The sequence below is a fragment of the Plectrocnemia conspersa genome, unplaced genomic scaffold, assembly GCF_051122295.1.
Source record: "Plectrocnemia conspersa isolate PC_06_02 unplaced genomic scaffold, ASM5112229v1 ptg000013l, whole genome shotgun sequence".
Classification (NCBI taxonomy): domain Eukaryota; kingdom Metazoa; phylum Arthropoda; class Insecta; order Trichoptera; family Polycentropodidae; genus Plectrocnemia; species Plectrocnemia conspersa.
The window spans coordinates 21614103-21637009 of record NW_028277177.1 but is presented as its reverse complement, the minus strand read 5'-3'; the positions used below and the strand labels follow the sequence as shown (position 1 = coordinate 21637009).

General features: G+C 37.0%; 2 protein-coding genes across 27 annotated transcripts; one reads left to right on the top strand and one right to left on the bottom strand.

The window, feature by feature from the left end:
* Positions 1-1052: 1052 nt before the first annotated feature.
* Positions 1053-21993, bottom strand: LOC148227573 (serine/threonine-protein kinase MARK2). Of its 25 annotated transcripts, none has more exons than XM_088201275.1 (18): positions 21427-21993; positions 13230-13481; positions 13057-13164; positions 12735-12993; positions 12537-12672; positions 12285-12469; positions 10440-10552; positions 10271-10370; positions 9997-10199; positions 9822-9927; positions 9585-9705; positions 8504-8586; positions 8308-8431; positions 4201-4269; positions 3529-3588; positions 2898-3044; positions 2712-2830; positions 1053-2643 (listed from the first exon to the last, which is right to left on the bottom strand). In XM_088201275.1, exons 1-18 carry the CDS (start codon positions 21556-21558, stop codon positions 2585-2587), a joined length of 2376 nt encoding a protein of 791 aa, XP_088057401.1. In that variant the 5' UTR covers positions 21559-21993; the 3' UTR covers positions 1053-2584. The 25 variants fall into 25 exon arrangements, with proteins under 25 accessions (XP_088057401.1, XP_088057403.1, XP_088057402.1 ...); XM_088201277.1 differs by having other exon boundaries at positions 9585-9684; XM_088201276.1 differs by having other exon boundaries at positions 10280-10370.
* Positions 14505-16942, top strand: LOC148227574 (uncharacterized). 2 transcript variants are annotated; one of them, XM_088201307.1, is made up of 2 exons: positions 14505-14742; positions 16322-16942. In XM_088201307.1, exons 1-2 carry the CDS (start codon positions 14505-14507, stop codon positions 16330-16332), a joined length of 249 nt encoding a protein of 82 aa, XP_088057433.1. In that variant the 3' UTR covers positions 16333-16942. The 2 variants fall into 2 exon arrangements, with proteins under 2 accessions (XP_088057433.1, XP_088057432.1); XM_088201306.1 differs by lacking the exon at positions 16322-16942 and adding an exon at positions 15525-15625.
* Positions 21994-22907: the final 914 nt, after the last annotated feature.

Sequence of the window (22907 nt, the reverse complement as noted above, 5' to 3'; positions counted from 1 at the left end):
TGTTTAATCATATGAGCATTCTGTTAAAAATCATCAAACATATAAAAATAAATTTTCTAATAAAAAAGAAAATAGTACTCGTGTTATGACAATGCTCTGCTTAAAAATTATTGCCACTTTCGAGTCGATAAAATAGCTTTATAATGCGATACAAGCCAGAAGAAAACAATACGTTTGAATCCTAAAAAAGCATCGCTAAACACACACCACAAAAATGTTAAAATTTAATTACTTAATCGCTAGAACGTCGCAGTTGTTTATTTCTTCTTCGTTAGATTGATATGAAATTTAAATAAGCAAATCCTCGAAATTAAAAATCAAACGTGTCCTCAATGTCTTGACTGTTCGTGAGCTCCTCCCTACTCGATGCTCCGAAGTGACGATAAGCGACGCTTCCGTAATTGACCTCGTTGTTCAAATCGTGCTTCTTTCCGTCCATCATGGTCAACGTGTGATTGCTGACCAAGCACCGACATTCGGCGCTGTCCAAAACGTTGCTCCTCTTGTCCTGTCCGGCGTGCTGCTTTAACGATGCACCATTCTCGGGGAAATAATTAGGTACTTTATACGACCGCTGGCCTTCGCTCTTCGTATGAACGAGCTTTTTGTTCGCAATATAATCCTCCTTTCTATGCAGTCGATCTATATCGTGCGAATGTTGCCTAGAGTGACCCTTGTGTCGTTTGACTAATGAATCGGTTTTGTTATGCATATTATCCGTCTCGATGGATTTCAACGATACGTTATTTTTCGACTCTTCGATATTCAAACAGTCGTCATCGCTCAGATTTAACACTAAAGAATGAGAAGACTTTTTATCTATCGAATGCTTGGAGGGTAGAGATTTGTTAGTCAAAATGTCTTCGCTGCTCGACGATTGATTGAGCAGGGCTTGACTTATCGATAAATAATTATCGTTATTTGTGCTGATGAAATGACAGAGGCTACCGTTTTTGTTTCTAGCGCCGCAATTGGCGATCTGCACCATGTCTTCGGCTGATATTTGAAGCGGCACTTTCTTCGGATCTAAGAGCGGCGATTTTGTGTTATGGTTTTCTTTGTTGAACTGAGTTTTGTTAGCCGTTGGATCTATAATATTCAACGATCCGCGTCTTTTAATTTTGGCACTTTTAGAGGAATTTTTTCGGTACAGCTTTCGATCCACCGTCTGACTGTCGATCTTTCTCGGTATTTTATTGTCTCGCCACTCTTTGGTTTGACTCCTCGCTTTGAGCGTCGATATCATAGCGTCGCTGTTATCTTCCGACGTAGTGCTCGTTAAGCTGCTTTTCTTTTGAGAAAACTTCGACTCGGTCAGCATAAGATATGGATAATTTTTCACGGAATTCTTTTTAATCGCCGGACTTTTCTCAACACTGTCGGAACTATCGTGAACCAAATGAGGTACTGTAAAATGCGACGGTCCGCGATACTCGGTAGTGTGACGTCTCACGATCTTATTACTTTTACGGTTTACGTTTGTGACCCTATTGACATCGTTTAAATCCTTTTCCGGATGTGTATCTTTGGTGAAATACTTCTTTTCTTTGAACAATTTTCCCATATCGACGTATTCACTCGAGACGTTCGACGATTTAGGTACATCATATTTATGATCGGTATATTGGGTATCTAATAATTCATAATCGTTAACATTTCTAGCAACGAGAGATTCGGATACATTTGATTTGCTACTTTTTACATTTTTTTTATCCGTTCTAACGGCTTTTTTTAGCATATCGCCGCCGGAAGTAGTCGAATGCTCTTTCGCCAATTTATCTAGGTTAGACAAGTAAGCCAATTTGGCTTTTTCAAACTCCTTATCGGATATATAGGAGATTACGTTATCAGTATTATCGAAATATGTAGTTTTACACTTCAAGGCAGACGCATCAATTAAATTGTTTTTGTTACACTTTCTTTCCGCTCTCGAAATTTTATCTTCTTTGCTGGAAACCTGCGGGTATTCTGCGTTTAAAATATCAATATCGCGTAAATACTTTTCGGTCGCGTTGCTGACGTTAAGCTTCTTTTCAAGTTTACTGTAATTCTTATCGTAATTATCATCGGCCGTCCTTAAAAATGAATTTCTTTTATATCTTTTTCTAGCGCCTTCAGACGAAGGCGTTTCCACTGAATTTACATTATTATCATTATTAATACTTTTCTTTGCATTATTTAAAATAACCGAATTGTCCATTTTAGAATCTTTTCCATCGACGACGAGTTCTAATACTGAATGTGGATACTTATTATTTGAAAAATTACCGTTACTCGTAGAAGGCAGTTCGTTATTTACAAGCGTATTGTATTGATAAGAACAGGGTAAACTCGCTAAAGATTTATCATCAACGTTGAGCGGCTGTTTTTTATTAGACCTGGGTTGAATCTTGCAAGGTTTGGTCGACGAACAAAAATCGTCGGCGTACATCTTGTTTCTATTTTGCATATTAGGCAAAGTTTGTACGTTGTAAGTGTTGTAGTGGTTCGAAGAAGTAGCAGATTGACGCTGGGGAGTATCATGATCGAAAGAGAGAGAATGCGAAGGTGATTGTGACGATTGATCGTCTGCCTGCATGGGCAGTCACAGTTGTAACTCGTTGGCTATCTTTGATGCAATATTCTTGAATCCTATACTCGTACCTGCATAAATAAACACATTTTAATACACCCGGGGATAAAATATAATGCAAACACAAAATATTAATTACCCGATATTCGTTTGAATCTCACACCGTTGAGAGAAAGTCTCGGTAGTTTACAAACTTCTATTTCCCATTGAACTAAGCTATCCGTGTTTGGATCTCCGTGTACACACAATAGAAGAAATCTAAAGTAAATCGACGATGCATTAGAGCGCAATTTAAGCAAGTACATCAACATGGATTATCAAATACCGTTCTCTTTGTTCGTAATCACAGTTGTTAGCGTCCAATACTTTGCGGATTTCCGCCATTATCTCATTAGCGTCTCGCGTCGAAGTAGTTTTCATACTCCACGTAAAACGAAGAGAACGCGGTTTCACCTGTTCTTCGTTTCCTTGTCTGAAAATTACAAAGTTAAATGCGCACGTTATTTAGAACGAAAAAATGTTAATAAAAAAGCGTCATTGTTAATTCTCGAGATGATCAATTGTTAATTTACATCAATTAGCGTAACAATAATCCAAGGTGTGTTCAAGGAGCTATTTATTAGCACTTTGTCTCGCTTTTGTGCTTGAAAATTTTCCAACACGACATACAACCGTACGCACGCACACATTAGTAAATTAGTAGTGCAAAGACGATTTCGTCATTTACAACGTTTGCAGATTAAAATATCTCATGATGAATAGTGTATTCATATTTATTTTATATACTGATTAAATAAAATTTGATGATTATATTCATGCAAATTAAAATCAATGCTTATTCGGCGTATATTTGATTGAAAAAAATTAAATAAAAAAAACGAATAATAAAAAAAGTAAACGAACAACAACGCATAAATCAAATAGATCCTGTGAAATAAAATGTGAAAAATAATTACCCAAGCAAGGTGTGGGGTGTGCCCGAAATGGTTTTGGGGCAGCTGCCATCCACAATTGGTCTACAACAAATCAAATAACATGACAACTAAAATTTTTGGGATACGTAATAATAAAACAGCACAAAATAACGATAAAAATATGTGACGGTGTATATGCAGGACTTCTACAGCTCGATTGTGATAGTTTAAAATAAAAAATCATCTACTTCAAGCCAGATCACAATCGAACCCCAAAGTATCCTGTATCACAAATTATTTATATTGTTAATACTGTGTATAAATGTTATCAAATCTGTGCATAATTGTGTATACGTGGTAAAAATACATTAATAAAGATAAGACATAATTTTTAATAATAATAATAATATTGTGCAATTGAATGTTTGCGTATATGATATATTTTTATTCACATGATAAATTAAATTGTGATTAAATATGATAAACATGTACAAAAAATGTGTACGTGTTTATAATGTCGATGATGTTGTGATGTTAACCTGCATATACACATACACAAAAAAAAGGATAAATTATTATGGTTAAGACAAAAATTAAAAATATGTTATGGATGTAATGTAAATTTAACTAAACAAAAATAAAAAAAAAGGAAAATTTGTTATTTATTAAATGTTTTGGCGCTTTTTTTTGCATTACCACGTTGAGAGTACAAACCTTTTTTGAATATCCGGTTGCGAGATTATTCTCTGTTTGGTCGGATGACCATCGTTGAATATAGACAAGCTGTTTGAGAGAAAGGAAAAACCGGTGAAAGGATCGGTATTAGTTGGGATGTTAACACCGTTAGCAGATAAATGACGAAATGACGGCGTGAGATCGATCGGAGCAAATGAGATTTGCAAAGAAATAATCGACGGCAACGACGACGACAATGATAAATTTAAATCGAATTAAAAACAGTGTGAAAACCGAAATATGACATTTGTTATGTGCATGAAAGGATATTGGATACAGGAAGGAGGGAAAAAATAAAAACAAATAAATAAATATATTCATAATTAAAAATATATGATTAAGCTAAATATATATAAATATATATAAAAAAAAATAAAAATAAAAAACCAAATAAAATAAATATATAAAACTTATGATACTTGTGTATATATAATATATATGCACAAGTGTGTTAGTATGTATGCACGTGTCTATGTGTAATGAATACCTCTGTATGTATATTACGCATGTCTTTTTTATTAATATAAATTATTAATATCTATATATACATTTAAACTAAAAATAATCATAAATATAATTATATAAATTATTATCTGTCCATAGTATATTTATACGATCCTATGACTAAAACGATACAGGATTTTTTTTATTAAATGCGCCATGATTCTTGTAATATATTAAAAAAAGATACATTTTAGTATAGATGCAAAAAATATTATTATACCATTCAACACACGCACATACACGCATGAATTACCTATTCCTGAATGATGTGACTAGAAGATGATAATCTCTGTCTAATTTCATTAGTTATTAATCGGAAAGAAAACAATGATAATCATACAACCTGACGATAAGATGGCGCACAATATAAAAGATATAGCAATATTACATCAGACAACTATAAAAAATAGCTTCTCGTGCTCCTTGAACTAGCCAATGGTCAATGATATCAGAAACTTATAGGACAATATACCTACATATATAAAATAATTAAAATATAACATTTAGACTAAGCATATCGACAAAAACAAATGTTACAAAACGGCAATCAATGTCTTTTTATTGCACCATATCATTTTGTTTGAACGCTAAGATTCTGACTTTATCGAACTAATTACACATGTTTGTCAATGTCACCCGCCACCCCCTTAGATCCTAACGAGTCTATTTAAAAAAAAATCAAGTACACGTATATCAAAAGGCCAAACGAAAGCATTACAAACACATTTTTGGTAATATATCAACCTCTGCAATTTTAATGATACATTTAAACTGAAATGTTATAGTTTGTAAAATTATTTATTTAATCAATTATATTTTAAATAATTTTATCATTATACAATTTCATTCTCCTATATAATTTACATAATAATTTGATGCACTCGGTGCCATGCGCAATCAATATTTATATTACACAGAGCAAAGTGCTAGTATAATATGACTAAATATCACAAAAATACTTTCTATACAATAACAGACTATATAGTTCATATTAAAATAAGTTTCAAAATTCACATTATTAAAAATATAATATCTTTGATATTGCATATATATGTATATATATATTATCAATATATATATATATAGAATTAGCTAATTTCATGAAACAAATATTGACATCATTATCACAAGATGGGCTTTCGCGAGATCACATCGACAACCACCTCGTTAGATAAGGACGACTTCCACGTCTCGGAAACTTCTGTCAATATAACAAAGTGATAATAATATGTAACAAACAATTTAAGTCATAAAACGATTCACTTCACTTCCGTCAAAACAGTTAAAGAAGCACTTCTTTGATCTAAACGAATATTATTTATATATAATTTATTATACATAAAACACGTTTCACACGTTTATCGTCATATCGGGGAATGTATCTTCTGTTACCGCTGCAAACGTGTTGCCTCTGGTCCGGGTGGTCTTCGAATCTTTTCTGGCCCGAAACAATTATAGATTGTTTGATGTGGGGGACACTGTCATCCCCAGAGCCAGTCAGTGATTATGATTTAACCTGTACCCAATCATTTATGTGAAAAGTGAACAATTGTATTCCCATTTAAGATCGTCAGAGATTGATTAATTGATGCACAATACTTAACAGATAAATCTATTTAGACAGTTCAAAGTGGAAAAGTAGATAATATTACATAATCCATAACCAATTATAACTAATCTATGTAACACATGTGCATCATATACTTACATATAAAATACACCAATCAATTTAAATATTTATTATTATTTAAAACGTTGCCAATTCGCTCATAAAACCCAATATGTAATATAATTGAAAAAAAAACCAACATAATAAAGTTTCTTTCAAAGACACGTTCACAACATAAGTTTAATATGTATGAATGAGATATCCCCAAAATCGTCACATTTTGATATATCTATAAAAAAACTTTAAATTAAAACAAAATGAAAAACGCACTAAATCATTATATGACAATGAAATTATATGCATAATACCGACTGTAACATTTGTTTTTGATTTTACTTTTTCTGTGTATGAATCTGATAAATGATAATAACGAAAACGTCATGAATACAATAAATACATTTTTAATCACCTTATATTCGCTAATATCACAATACAATTTACAACTACGCAACATCGGTAGTTGGCACTAAAGATACAACATTAAGAAAAGAAATACAAATTTAAAAAAATTATAACCAGCGGATTGACGACACAGCATAACAGCCTTAACGACATTCGAGTCGATGATTATTTTGATTACCAGATGATTACGTAAAAAGCTTTCATATATATAAAACATAATGACGTTTAATCGATTTAGATATAATAGCTGATAATGACATTATCACCATCTATATAACAAACGATTACAATCTCTCACGTGTGAGCGGAATAAATCCAAAACGGAGAAAAAAAATGTTTTGGATGAAAACAAAATTATAAAAGAAACTTATTATTACGATAATAAAAAAAAAACAGGGCGCACAAAAACAAAACAGCTGTAAAAACGAAAAATCTGATAGCATCATAAATATATAGAAGTTAAATTCAAGTGACTATAAACATGAAAACATTTTCACAGTTCATCTTCGACTATATTTCATTCCGACTGTTCATTATGACAAATAGAGTGATGCCAGTAATTATTATAAAAATCCGCAAGAAGATTGCAAAATGCAAATAATTAGAATATTATCGTTTAAATTATATGCAATATTTTAAAATTGAAATTGTTTGGAGTAATGTCCGCCGGTTACAATTATTATTCGTAAATCTCTCGCATTCACGTCTACAATTTCAATTATATGATTTTAAAAAATGAATATAAAGCAACAAAATATAAAAAAGTATGATAGCTCAGCAATGTATATATATATTATAAATTGGGTATTATGTAGTTGATCTTACAATTTACGTATGTAAATTCATGTATGCTTGTAACTCGCACACATTTTATTTATATTCAACACAAAAGTATATCATAACATTTTTTTTAAGAAATATATTTAAAAAATAAAATTATTCTTTAAAAGCATTGTGCACCCATATATGTATTATTATTCTCTGACAATATTAAATGAAAATAATTAAGGTAAATATAAAATAAATCATAAAAAAATAAATAAAAAAAAAATTTCATAATAAATAAGTATATATATGTACATAAATATAAAATTTATATTTTGTAACTAAGAAGAACTAATTTTTTATAAGAGAAGTTAGGCTGTGTTGTCAATTTGCTAATTAATAAATACAATTTTACTCCACTAGTATCGAGACGCCGTGGTATACACATCAGAGTCGAAATTGACATTTCACTTTGACGTTTCAGAAATATTAAAAAAAAAAATGCGACAAACATCCGTCGCTACTAATTTATCAGTTTATCGCTAGCCGTTATTTAAAAAAAATGAGTTAGATTACGAATTCCAAAGACTAATACTGGAAAATAATGAAATCAAGAATGAAAAGTACCTAACTGCGTAAAATTGTATACGCTATGTGTGATTATACACGAAAAGCGTTAAACTGTTAATCAAATAGATAATAAAAATGATTTATATGTAAAAAGTCTGAGTTAGAGTTAAACTCACCGTTTGCTAAACCTCGACGACAATTTAGAAAAGAACGAAGGTCTAGTAGAGTGAGGCGATCCGTCACCGGCTGCGCCGTACACTCCGCCGATACCGGCGGAAGCGTTGCGTGGCCGAGTTTGACCTGAAAATTAAGTTAATTACAACAAACATTTTAACCTAAGACATTAAAACTAAAAATAGGTATACTATTTACCCGAGTGAAAAGTAGATCTTGAAGGAACGTTCCTTGGAAAAGCCATCGGCTGTCTGGTCGCCGAATTGACTGTAGGATTTAAGCTGTAATTGAAAAATATTATGAAATTAGGAGTAAGTAAATAATATTAGATCTAGATGTGTTATACAAAAATACATATGTTAAAACGCAATTAATAAAAAACTAACATTATAATGTATTGCTTATGAGTGAATGTGTCTAAATATAGAAATAGAGGGCAGTGTGTATTGATTTCTATTCATGAATCATTTATTGACATACCAAATTGAGTTGATGTGTGCTATTGATTTTTCTTAAAGCAAATATAATAATAATTAGTATAAGTTATACATTGACGTCTATGGTTCAGTTTAGTCCCTTAACCGGTAAGTAAGATTGAAATAGCTTTACCCAAATATTACAGAGAAAGTACATTTATAATAGTTTACTATTACAAGATAATTATCTCAGCCGAGAGATGTTTGAACAAGTGTGCAATATGAATTTATTGTTCGTAAACATTACACATCGTCTCAAGTTGTGTTTTCACTTTTTTACGAAAGAATAAAAAAAAAAAATATAAGCACACATAAAAATATAGTGATTGCACTCGAGTGTTCCATCAAATTCAACGAGTGATTTATGTGCTATTGTGACACATATAATACGAATCACCTTTGTCTTAGCGGATCTACATTGTGAAGGGATCCTAGAGCCGGCTGATCGGCGGGAGTCACGGACCCCGGCTGGCCTCCGTTATTACCGCCGGCCGAAGATACCGAGGCACTTTTAACATGACCTTTAGTAGCAGGAAGTGTACTAGCGGTCGTCGCGTTAGTAGTGCCACTAGTACCGTTCGAAGAATTCGAAGCGCCGGAGCCCTTCGAAGCACTATCACAACCGCCACTATCCCATAATTATTATTATATTGAATCCGATTTATTTACGCAGCAGAAAAGAAAAAAAAGGATCGTATTAGTATCGCTAATTAGTTACTCTCATTTAGTAAATGGATCGTTTGAACTTCTCCAATACAATGTTACATCATCACAAATATTATTTTGTTAAATTTATTATTTACCTCGAATTGTCCGGAATTAGCGACGGATTGCTCGGTTTATCATTTGTGATGATAGTTTTAGTATCGTAATTAACTGTCGAACGCCTGCCAGCTGTTCCACCTGTGGTTAAATTTCGTTGTCCTATATTAAATCAACAACAACTATAGTAATAATAATGCAAACAACACACAATACAGCCATGCGGCAGCGCGTACTGTAAAAATGTGTTGTAAATATATCTTAGAATATATACTAACGAGGTTCTAATTTCGGTTGAGCCGAAGCCGGTCTCGTGGCTTGTTGAATTTGCATCTGGGCGATTCGAGCCGTGTTCTCTTTGATACTAGCCGAATCTATCGTGTTCTACGGAAGGATTACATTGCAAAAATTACAAACACAGATGAATATTGTTATACCGTAAGCGATAATTACCTGTCTTTTGAAATTTGACGACGGCGTCGAAGTTTGGATTTGAGGCGTCGGCGGCGGAGGTTGAGTAGGAGGTGCATTATTCGTAATAGTCTGACCTACTCCTCGCAACCCTTCGCCTCCAGAAGAAGCTCTCCGTGAAGTCGGTTTGGCGGACGACGCCGATATGGAACGATGAACGCCTCGGTGAGACGGCGATGCAGCACCTGATCGAAAACAAATTAAAAAAATAGAATCTCACCTTCTTCTTTCATCCAAGTATATGATAAACCCTCACCCATATTACCAGAATTCTGTTGATTGGTGGCATTCGCTTGAGGAACCCCACCGATGTTTAACGAAAGGGATGAACCTGATCTCGAACCGTCAGATTCGGGCTAAAAATAATGAATAAATTGCAACGATCCAAAACATAAAAAATGTATTTTTAAAAGAAATGCACATACTCCTGTATTCTTCCTTCCTAGCAATAAGTAGGTGGCAAACACGTCGTCATACCTGGCTTCAGCCAATGATTTTTCTATATCCTGTCTATTATATCCTAAGCTGACGAGCGTTTCTGAAATAACGATTATTAAAATATTAATAAACGTCATACAATATTACAAAAGTATGAATCATACAAATAACACAATAAATACTAAATACGTATAAATCTGCCATATGCTATTATAATTCTTTATGAAATTCTTCTAAAACATGGTGAAAATCGATTTGTATCGAGAGAAATAATTACAAATAAGCAAACGCCACTGACAAAACCTAAAAAGCCAAACAATTAACCCTTTCAGTTTTATAGGCACAATTATGAAAGGGTTAAAGCGAATTTTTGGTTAACTAAACGATTAAACTTGATTTAGAATTTAGTCAAATTCAATAACCACCGAGTTAACGCATACTATCAATTGAGTCGATTCAGCAGTTAATAAGAGATAACACATCTTTTCACGATACTTCATGCAACATATTAATAATATCAGCTGATTCATTGCAGTCTAAATAGAAAAATCGTAGTTTCTCTTACTTAAAATAAGATATTTTTAATTTAAACAATACTGCGTTTTGCAGCTGATATTTTTATACCATGCACATATTTAAAAAAAGTTGCACTATCAACTTCAAAACACAATAGGTTTCAGTAAAACACTGATTTAGCTCATTCTCAATAGTTGTTGAAAATTGTTAAATCATTATTTTAATATCATCCAGGATCTGCATTCAATACTCAAATATCTAATTTTAAAACATTAAACAATATATTAAAATAAAGGTTTTGATATGATTAAAAAAAACGATAAAATACATATTTCTTAAATAAATACTAAATTAATTCCACATATTAGAGCTCAGAATGAATTATTATTGTGCAGTGGGAATTCAACTAAGACTAAAAGGCACTCAAGCATAATTAACATGAGTAAATGTTTGATTTTGTAAGTAGTTTTTTATTTATAAAGAAGTGTATGTATGTAAGCTAATATATAAAGTTAAAAAAATGTTCCAAGTAAGGGTTTTATATGCCCAGTTGCATAAGAGCAGTAGACTAAATTAGCCTATAAAAAGCACAGTGAGTTTATCGACTACAATTTATGTATTTGTGTAAATAAATAAATATAACTCAATTTGTATGCGTCATAACATTTTCATGCAAAAATTGTTGGCATTCCACGAAGGCAGTTTTTATAACATACGATCATACGAATTATATTTACAACATGAAAATATTTTTCCAACTTTCCACTATGAATAACATACCCATTTGTACTATAAGTCATTGCAGAAATAAACAGTCCAGTAAGATTTGTTTAAAAAGAAAACAAGTTTGTGAAAACACAAGTATAAGAGATCAATGGGAAATGCCAAATATTTCGAATTACGAAGTTAATTATTAGATTTGCAAGTAAGGTTCAATTTCAGTTGCAACATGATCTACCACAAAGACGAGCAGCGCACTGCCGATGCGGTTTATTTTAAGCCACAAACCGTATCCTCTCACATACATATATGCATGTAATATTGCAATATATTTCGATCGATAGAAGATTTTTTATTACTTTATCTAATCTTCATTCGCTAACAAAATATCTTAACAAGCTAATTACTGTGAATTCATTCTAAGCAATAAAAAATATAGAAGCTATATCGCCGTACGATTAGCACATTTGTGTCTACTCGTAGCTCTGATTTTTGAAGTTTAACAATACTATAAAAATGACTGATTATTTATTAAATAAATTGACTTGAAGTTGTACGAATTCGTTTCGTTGATTAATTAAATCGAAAAACAATACCTATTCTCTTATGATCTTTAAAGTCTTGATGGGGTTCGGAATAGGGACGCAGCTCGTCTTCTTCGTAGCCGGTGTTCATCCAACGATCTTTCATTATGGTCTCTAAGGAAGCTCGCTTCTCCGGGTTGAGCACTAGGAACTTCTTCAAGAGATTTTCGCAGTCGGTCGACATATAAAATGGTATCCTGCAATTGTGCGATAGATGTCAGAGGGTCGTCGCTGAACGAGCGGTCGATACGAACGATCGATTACCTGTATTTTCCTCTGAGCACTCTCTCTCTCAACTCTCTGAGCGTGGAGCCGTCGAACGGAAGCGACCCTGACACCAGCGTGTACAAAATCACGCCCAACGACCAGACGTCGACTTCGGGGCCAAAATATTTCTTTCCTGAAAATATACAGAGGCGTTGAAAAATCGAATGGCGGAATATTTACAGATTCGACAATCACCTTGAAAGAGTTCGGGAGCGGCGTACGGCGGACTTCCGCAGAATGTGTCTAGCCGTCGTCCAGGTTTATATTCGTTAGAAAAACCAAAATCGGCTATCTTGATATTCATCTCTCCGTCGAGCAGAAGGTTCTCAGCCTTTAGATCTCGATGAATGATCAGCTTCTGGTGGCAGTACTGCACGGCGCTCACAATCTGTCGGAATTTGGCTCGCGCCTCCTTCTCTTTCATTCGGCCGTGTAGTACGAGATAATCGAACACCTGAAACGAGAGATTGTAAGAGATCGGCGATCGAAACAGAGCGACACAATCGAAGGTGCTTACCTCTCCTCCCGAAGCGTACTCCATGACGAGATAAAGGGTCCTCTCAGTTTCGATGACTTGAAACAGCTTAACGATGTTGGGATGATCCAACATTTTCATGATTCGCACCTTGAAAGAAAAAGTTCGTCGTAGTAAAACACGGCGGGTTTGATGAGTTTTGTGATGGAAAATACCTCGCGGAAGAGCTTCTGGAGCGAACCAGGGTTGAGCTGAGTCTTGTCGATGATCTTGATGGCTACCTCCTTTCCCGTGGGTACGTGCTTGGCGAGCTTGACCTTGGCGAAGTTGCCCTTGCCGATGGTCTTCAGCAGTTTGTATTTGCCGATGTGCGGCTCCTCGGTCGTCCGCGAGCGGCCGGAAGCGCGGGCGGCGCCGCCGGTTCCGCCGCCAGTCGCAGCGCTCTGAGAAGAGGACTCCGAGGCAGTCTGAAAGACGATTGAACATAAAATTTAAATATGCGTCATAGTGTGGCTTATTTATATATTTTTCTTGCAATTAGCACTCTAAATCGATTAGGATAGAACCGAATCAGAACAGCGGGGTAAATTATATATATATGGTGGCATGACCTTGAGTTCGTTCTCCGCAGAGCTAATGATGGAGAATCATGAGTGCTTATTATATTAAGCTCGTTTATGCGTATGTACGAGGGAATAATCAAAATAAAACGTAATCGATTTGTGGAATTGTATTAGACGCTTTTCAGTAGAATGCTGTTTTTTTCCTCATATTTTGAATCAAAATGAAACAGCTGCGGAATTTTAGGATGATTCAAAAAGTACTTTAAAAAGTATAATACAGGTTTCTTTTATGTAGCCCTCGGGCGGTCGGGTAACAAAGCCCATAGTGGCATATGTTTAGGGGAACTTATTCCGGGGGCCCGTCGAGAGCGACCTCGTCCAGGATAATGTACCTTGAGAGGCGAAGGTCGCGTGCGGACCTTCGCGTCGCTGGCCGCCCTCGATACGGGGCGCGCTCTCGCCGGAGCGGGAGCGGCCGGGGCGACGGGGGCGGAGGTGCGCGCGCCCGCGTCAGAGGACCCTCGGAGGTCAGGCTCGTCGTCTCCATCGGAGCGTTCGCGCAAGCCGCGCTCGATGAGTCGTATCTGATCGTCGACGCGGCGGAGATGAGGGTCGTCGAGGTCCGCGCCCCCGAAGGACTCGAGCCTGATCGGGGTGGCCACGCTGACGACGGGGGCGGGCGCCCTGAGTCTGTCGGCGACGGCCACGCAGGCGGCGCTCGCGTCCATGTCTATCTTATCTTACGCGCGGGCGATCGTCGATCGGCGAATGGCGATCGCTCGCTATCTGTCGGCGAAGGTCGCGAGATTAGGAGTCGCTCTCGGGCCGCGCCCCGACGCCTAGCGCCTTACCGGCTTGGGCGGGCGAGCCAGGCTCTTGACGGCGCACAGGGCGTCCACCTTGTTGCCGCCGACGCACACTTCGTACATGGTGCGAGGCTCGACTCGCCGAGCGCGACGCGGAGGTCGACTCGTACCGCTCCAGATTGGCCACAATTGGAAAATTGGATCGCTCCGTTCGTTTCGAACGGCGCGCGCGTGCCGACGCAGTCCCGCGACGATCCCGACGTCGGCGGCCGCTCTTCTCTTCTGCGTCTACGCCACTACGCCGCTCGGCCGCTACGACGCTGCGCCGCTATGCCGCGCGGCGCCGCCTCCCGAAGAAGGTTCGCCCTCTCGACCCGTCGTCGTTCTCACGATCTCCTCGTTATCATCGCGCATCCGTACGTCATCGGCATTATTATTACGTCGCGCGCGTAGTGCCCGCGTCCGCCGCCGTCGCCGCTCGCGCAGCACTGCGAAAACGTTTCCGCACGCGAAAAACCGACGGCGCCGTCGCGGACCGTTCGCTTTCGCAACTAGCGAGCGATGCGCGCGTCCCGTTTTTCCGACGACGGCAGCCTTCTCGCGATTCGCGGCGAGGCTCCCGAGGGCGACGAAAAAATCGAGGTCGACGAACGTTCCGAAACCGCGGACGGCCCGCCCGACTTAATGTTAACGGCGTTTCGTCTTTCGAACCGTAACAACAAATTTAACTTCGTTCGTTAGTCCGCCGTTCGCGATAAGCTCCGTTCGTAGTTTATCGATCTGGCATCGCACAAAAAATCACCGTGATTCACGCGCGCGCGTCGAATACGTCCGATGACGTCACTATCGAACGCGATCGGTTCGAAAGGCAGACAGGTGGTCGACTCGGTTCGACGAGATTCGACTTACGTACAAATACACGTCCCGTTCGCGACGGCCTGTTTTAAAAACATACGAGCGGTACTCGCTTCGCCGTAACTTTTTACGTAGCGCCTCATATATTCGGCAAATTATTATGCGCCCTTCGACGATATTTTAATAAAACTTTTCCCTAAAAGATAACGAGGAAATTTAGATTGTAACACAGTAGCGCATTTACTCAAAAAAACTGATGCAAGCGTATTTATTTTACTTTCGCTAGAGTTCGTCGGTTCGATGATCGTTGCTCACATGCCAATAAATAGGTCACAAGGCAACTTCTCATAAATCGATCGCAAAATTAACAGGACACAAAGTGAAAAATAATCAATTGATTGAAATAAAATATTAATAAATATTTATACACTATTTTTTCCGGTTTTACAAAAAAAATATCCGGTTTAAATAATAATGTGGCAATTATATAATTTTGATTTAAAAATCGAAAGCATATGAATAATTTTAATTATGAAAGATGCTGATTCGTAAACTAAATATATCAATGATATAAACATAATTATATAATATCTGAATGTTTAAAAAATAAATAAATGCAAATTAATGCAATGTATTTAATTATTATATAGGAAATATGTTTTTTTTAACTTCCGCCATAATTCGCAACTACTCAGTGTCTTGCGACCAATATTCGTGGTGTGAGCAATGTTCGTGTGACCAGTTGTCCGTTCACCGATTTCGTCATATATGTAAAACGTATGATTAATATTAACATAGTTATAAATATTCAGAATTAAAGAACAGGCTGCCGAAATATAAAGGTGTTTTTTTTCAACATCCAATTTGACGCCTAACAGCTGATTTGGGCTGTTTGGTTTGCCATTTCACCACGAAGACTTACGCCAAAACAACGCTTGCAATTTGTGCAATTTTTTTTCGAAAACCGTGGTTCAGTTCGCGAAACTTTGCGATCGACATAAATGTCAATCCGAGCAAGTAATTCGAATAACCTTTGATCGTTTTCGCACCACGCATACTCTAATTGATAATACGCATCCGCAGAGACGTCGTAAGTTGTTTCTGCTGTGGCGCTTAGTATTGAGGAGGACCCGAATGAGTCGATTCGCCATCGTGTACATCAATTGGAACTGTGTCCATCCACTTTATGAAAAGTTACGAGCTTACAAGATCCAGCTCGTGCAAGTAAACACGATTGCTCTTGATCCTTATTTTCCTCAAGCGATGACTCATTTTTGGTTGAATGGCTATGTCAACAAGCAGAATTGCTGCATTTGGAGTGAAGAAAATCCACAAACCTTTATTGAGACACCGTTACATCCACAAAAAGTCACTGTCACAGCGCGCGCCACAATCAATTAATTGAAGGAAACATTCGATGAGCACATAATTTCACGTAATGTACCAGTAAATTGGCCTCCAAAATCGTGTGATTTAGCACCATTGGATTATTTTCTGTGGGGATATGTAAAGTCGCTAGTCTATGTCGATAAACCAGAGACGATGGACGACTTGGAAGCCAACATTTGCCGCGTTATTGCCGACGTACGACCCCAGCTGCTCGAAAATTGGATTCCAGAGTGCGCTTTATGCCCGACATCATATTTTAACACTAATGGCATAAAATTACCTTTACAATAAAGCCAATACCATGGCCATTACCACGATTTTTGTGTGTTTTACTTCATTTTAAAGCTCTATACCTCTAAAAAAAAAACACATTTATGAACATAATTATATAAGAACTGATCGTTTAAAAAATAAATGTATGCAAATATGTTTTTTAACTCTCGCCATAATTGGCAACTAATCTGAAGAGTGTCTTGCAAACGATCGATTTGTAACCAATTTTCGTGTTAGCAAGTTGCTATGTGACCAATGTTCGTATGACCAGTTGGCATGTGAGCACTAGTCCGTTCATCGTATATGTTAAAGGTATGACTAATATCAAAATAGTTACAAATATTCAGAATTGATGAACATGCTGCCGAAACATAGATATAGGAATATCTAATAAGAATCGCGTCCAAAAAATCCGTTATATCCCGAAAATATGCATATGGTGAAATAAGATTTTTTTTGCCTAATTCATGAATTAGACAAATTATCTGCCGAATGCGTAAATTGGGCAGGATTTTTTTCGTGCATTGAGCAAAGCAGATATTAGCGCTCTATGGTGTTTTTCGTTACTAGACCAAATGTCATTTGAAAATACAGGTTGATCCAATTCATATGTTGGAAGCACTGTAAATCAGACAGCTGTCGATAATCACGCGTGTTCATTTCCGAAATGAATCGCTTAAGCAGCGCTCAACGCGTTAAAATTGTTCTACGGAAATAACAATTCCGTACGAAATGTGTATCGAAATTTACGGGAGGATTATGGTAAATTTCATCTTGAGCGAACATTTTACGACGTAGTGATAAAATTTAAAGAAACTGGAAGCGTTGAAGATATGGTAAGGCCTGTGCGTCATTGTGGCGCCCGTTCGCCCGTGAAAGTGTAGCCGAAGACCCGGATTGTCGATTGCGTTCGCAGTCTTTGGTATTTTCTTATGGCTCCCTTTGGCGCATTTTGCATCTAGACTTGCATACACACAGCAAAGAGAGCAAAGATAATACCCAGATTGGGTGTTAAAGAGCAGCAGGAAGTTGCTGCTGATTTTTTAAATAAATTCTTTTTCCCTGATCAGGCACATTTCCACCACTCTGGATATGTTAATAAGCAAAATTGCCGCATATGGGGCGAGGAAAATTCTCATGTGATTCACTGGACTACTCCATGCCCAAAAAGTGAATGTTTGGTGCGCATGGTGGTCGGGCGGCGTCATTGGGCCTTACTTTTTTGAAAACGATGAAGATCGGACTGTAACAATCAACGGTGAGCGCAATAGGCGCATAATAACCGATTATTTTTGGCACGAAATCTAAGATATTGATGTAGAAGACACGGTGCACACATTGGGTGGAACGTTGGATGTTTTGCGTGAAAAGTTCCCAGGTCGCATTATTTTACGTTTTGGTGACGTCAATTGGCCGCCAAGTTCATACGATTTAACGCAGTTGGATTTTTTGTGGGGTTACGCTAAAGTGCCTTTTTTAAGTCTTGCCTGCGCAAACCGGTTTGCGCAGGTAAGCTCGGGCGTGTAAACGAGAGATATGTACCGTATAGTTATTTTAAACGATTCGTTGTAGTTATTCATGGGGTGTTCACTGTTCTAACAACCGCTCGCTCGCACCTAGCCTGTCCAACAGTTGCATGAAAAACTTGTTATAGTCAATAAATATTTTATTTCATTAAATTACAATATACCTGCTAATATATTGGCATCAGTTACACGACCAGATAAAGTACACGCATATGGACCTCTATTTTTAACGGTAATACTGTTCATACACTTTACAGGAGCAAACAACTTGGACCTTTCAATAAACGCGACGTTTAGCAACTGTCAAAAGTGACATTTGGCTTAGTTTCAATAAACATCACCGGAGCGCTACTATCCCATTGGCTTAAATGCATGCATTCTACATATAATTTTCCAAATTCACGAATAAGGCAACGAGCTTGCACTTTTCATGAATTAAGCAATTTTTGCCCATTTCACGCAATAAGCCAAGCAACATTTCGAAACATTCGCTCTGCGCCATTAGCACAATTCAACTTTAATTACACATTACATAAAAAAATTGTCGAATTAAAAATAAAACTATTTTTTCACTGGTTATTATTCTAAGCATTTGATTGAAAGAGGCCATATGGTCTCACTAAGGAAGTGGTGCTTACGGATTTTTTTTCGCCAGCAAACTTTGTCGAGCACTGGTACACACAATGGCGCAATGTCATATTTGTATGCCGGGCGTCGGTGAACATAGTGGCAGTTAATATGTTAAATCTCGATTTTTGAGCCCTACGCAATAAATAATTATATATTCTATCAAAAAATATTTCGGAGCCTTAGACACTGACGTATTGCACCCTCTCCCCTCTCCTGTCAATTATTATTTTTCTCTTGTTTTTTAATTATAAAACTGTGAACGCAATTTTTCAAAATCTAAAAGAACATAATTATTAGGTTCTATTAATCGATTTTTGATCAGAAATATAATTCAAATGAGCACTATTTAATTTTTCACGAATTCAATAAAAAAATATTGGGGTTCATCTAGGATTCGAACACAAGTCTTTTAGGCGTTCTTCAACGAATCGCGCCACTATACCTCCTCATTATAAAACTAGAACTAACAATCACTGTTGTATTAAGCGCCATACAAGATGACACTAAAATAAACTTGAACTTTCCCCTCTACCTAAATAATCTTATGTTATACATATTTTTATTGTGTATCTTTCATATTGTTTAATTTAATTTATTATAAATACGTCACCATATAAAATGACGTTTCGGTAGAGCTGTGTAAACGAAGAATAATTATCAGTAGATTTCTATTAATTTAATGTAAGTCATGTATAAATCAGTGACATATATTTTATTAATTATAAATTATAAACTATCAATATATGTTACAATGCATGATCTAGCTCGATTTCATTTTAATTATTATTCACGATATTCATATGCGAGATTAAGAAAAAGTAAGAAAACAATCTGCGAGGATCAATAAAAATTATAATATATAATAATCACTAATTCCAATCGTCCATATAGGATTCGAACCTAGGTATTAATCACCGACTAATACCACTGATCCATCTTCTTTGTCACTTTTTGACTTTTATATTTTTTTAATTCAGATCGTAATTGAAGAATCCTATTTTTATTTTACGTATCCTTTGAATTGTTCGAAATATAAAACATTAAGATAAGTAGAACGTTGCGAAAATTTGACAAATTATTATTTAGTAGACTTTGATCGAAATACAACCAATTGCAGAAGGTCTTATGTTGCAACTTCTGTGGAAAAAAGCAATGCAGTTTAGAAAGTTCAAAACTATCCTCATGAGTCAGATTTCACTTTAAATATTATTATCTACTCATATACTTGCTGCCAGTGCGGGGCAGAACTTATTATTTGATATGATTTCAGCCAATAAGGAAGGTGGTGGTGGGAGGGGGGTGATTTATTTGGAGAAGTATGTTAACTTTGTTGCCTGTAACACTTTATCCATCCAATATGGAAGATCCTACAAAACAAAAATTATGCACCAATTTCATGATTATATTACATGTACATAATATCAAGGGCGGACTAAACAAGTGTGATATTATTATTACATTAAAAGGCAATTCTAGATAAAATCGCTAATGTTTATAAAATAAGAAATAATACAATAACAAAATAGACGGAACCTTCCCCCGCCGCTTATCCAACAACATGTACCATGCAGGTAGTTAGACGTATTAAAATTTTATTAATGTTTCTTAAAATACTATGCTGTTGAAATGGTAATATTCTCAAACGATTAGGAGATGTTTATCTTTAAATATGCTTTTGTCAAACATGCCATTATTATTCTCGACGTCTCGTATAATATTCAATACAAAACTATTTTTCTCCCCATGTAAATATGCGAAATAATCAGTAGGTAGGTTGGTAGCTCGCTAAATAATTTATATATTGTATGTATCTCTAAAGTAAAGGCTGTTTGTCTCATAACGATAAATGTTGAAGAATTTCGCGAAAAAAACTTCAAACCGAGATTACACAAGGTGAAGTTTTAAGATTAGAAATCTGATTAAAACTACGGCAGTAACATTTCTCTAAAAAATATTTATGGATATAAATCTGTCGCACTTACATCTAACAGCGATTCTCCGCTTGCACTTTGCACAAGATCAATAATAGTAGGGCTATTTCAACGCTAACTTTATCTATCTATGATAGATATGTACAGAAATACCATTTCATGTCGAAAATATTGTCAGATAACAACGGTTTCTAAAAGATGTTTCATTCTCAAATATTTTTAATTAGACAATTCTTTGTTTGAAAAGTAAAAGTGACCTATTATTGGGGGCCGAATTTATTAATTTTTTACAGCTTTGTATATATAAATAAATAAATATTTTTTAGAATAAATGATTGTTATGATGACATGTACGAATGTCACAATTGTTTAGGAGTTAATTAAAATAAGACTACGTCACTTGTCGTTCATGTCGTAGTGGACATTTTTCGATTCGTACCTTGGCGACGACGGGGGCGCGCACTTTTTGGGGCGCGGGCGTCTGCTGGACGGCCGGCTCCGGCTGCGTGACGTGGTCCGCGGCCAGAGACTCGGGCACCGTCTGCAAGACGGACCTCATAGTGGCGGACATGGCTGAGGGGCTGCTCGCGGCAGGCGATCAGACGGCGGAGCGCCCCATGTCGGGCGGCGGAAGTTACGCAACCCCCTCGGTCTCCTCGGGGCGGAGGGTAGAGGGGTTTCGGTCGACGCCCCCGGCGGTCGGGGGCGCGCTGCCGGAGCGCGCTCTCGCAGAGGGCCGCCTCGGCGTCGCTCGGGGGCGCACCCGCTGGGCCAAGATGGCGGCGGCCGGCTTAGGAGGCGCGCGGCGGCCTCGCGGGGGCGGGGGCTGTCGGCGCAGGCGCGCGCAGCTCGGCCGGGCGAGGCGGACGGCTCTACTCTAGTCGCGCCGGCGCGGGGACGGGTGCGGGGTGCGGGGGGAGGAGGGCGGAGACGGAGGCGGAGGCGAGAAGGGCGACCCCGAGCGGCGGCAGTGGCGAGGCCGCCGACTGCAAGGCCCGCGCGGTCTAAACCGACAGAAATGCGACCAGCTGCCCCTCCCCGACCGAACGTTCTCCCTTCGTTTAAACCCCCTTCCCACCTACGCAAATTACGATTCTCATAGTATGTCACAACATTATTAACCGCGACGTCTTGACATATAAATTAATTAAATATAAACCTCAGAGGGGCAAATCGTCGTTATTTCTCTAAATAATTAATAGTCGATATCGCCTCAAGTCCAATTAATAAAATTTCAAAAGTTTTACAAAATTAAAATAATTATTTCAGTAAATTCTGTAATTCCAGACAAATCTCTTGAAAGTAAATAAAAAACGTTTTCATTCAGACGGATTTTAATTTAATTAACGTATTGCGTAATTCGTGTCTAAGCGGCTTGGCGCCATTGCAACCTGAAAATAGATATTTAACAGAAAAAGCGAATAACTATTTTTTAAAACTTAAAGTTATAGGGGGACTATTTAAATATGTATTTATTTAGGTTTATTATGGCCAAATCTTGGCGGCACTCTGGTGCAGTTTCCGTGCACCGTTCACTGTATATAAGTAATCAACATGTAACTTCCAAATCGTCAATAAAATACTACTACAACTACTCAATCGGTATCTAATTGCCATCCGTCACCTCCTGTCACCAAAAAGTCATTCAATAAAAGCGACTCAACTTCAGTTTCCTAACTTTTACAAAAATCCCCCACAAATTTAAGGATATCTTCAGAATATTTTTTAACAATTGAAAATTTTGATATAATTAATTTTATGTGCTCCAACGTTTCAGGTTTGTCGGCATAGACACGATTAACCTCAAAAAATCCAACGGCGTTAAATCGCATGATCTTGGCAGCCAGTTGCCGTCAGCAAAACGTGAAAAAATGTGACCTAGAAACTTTTCACGTAAAACACCCAACGTTGCATCCGATG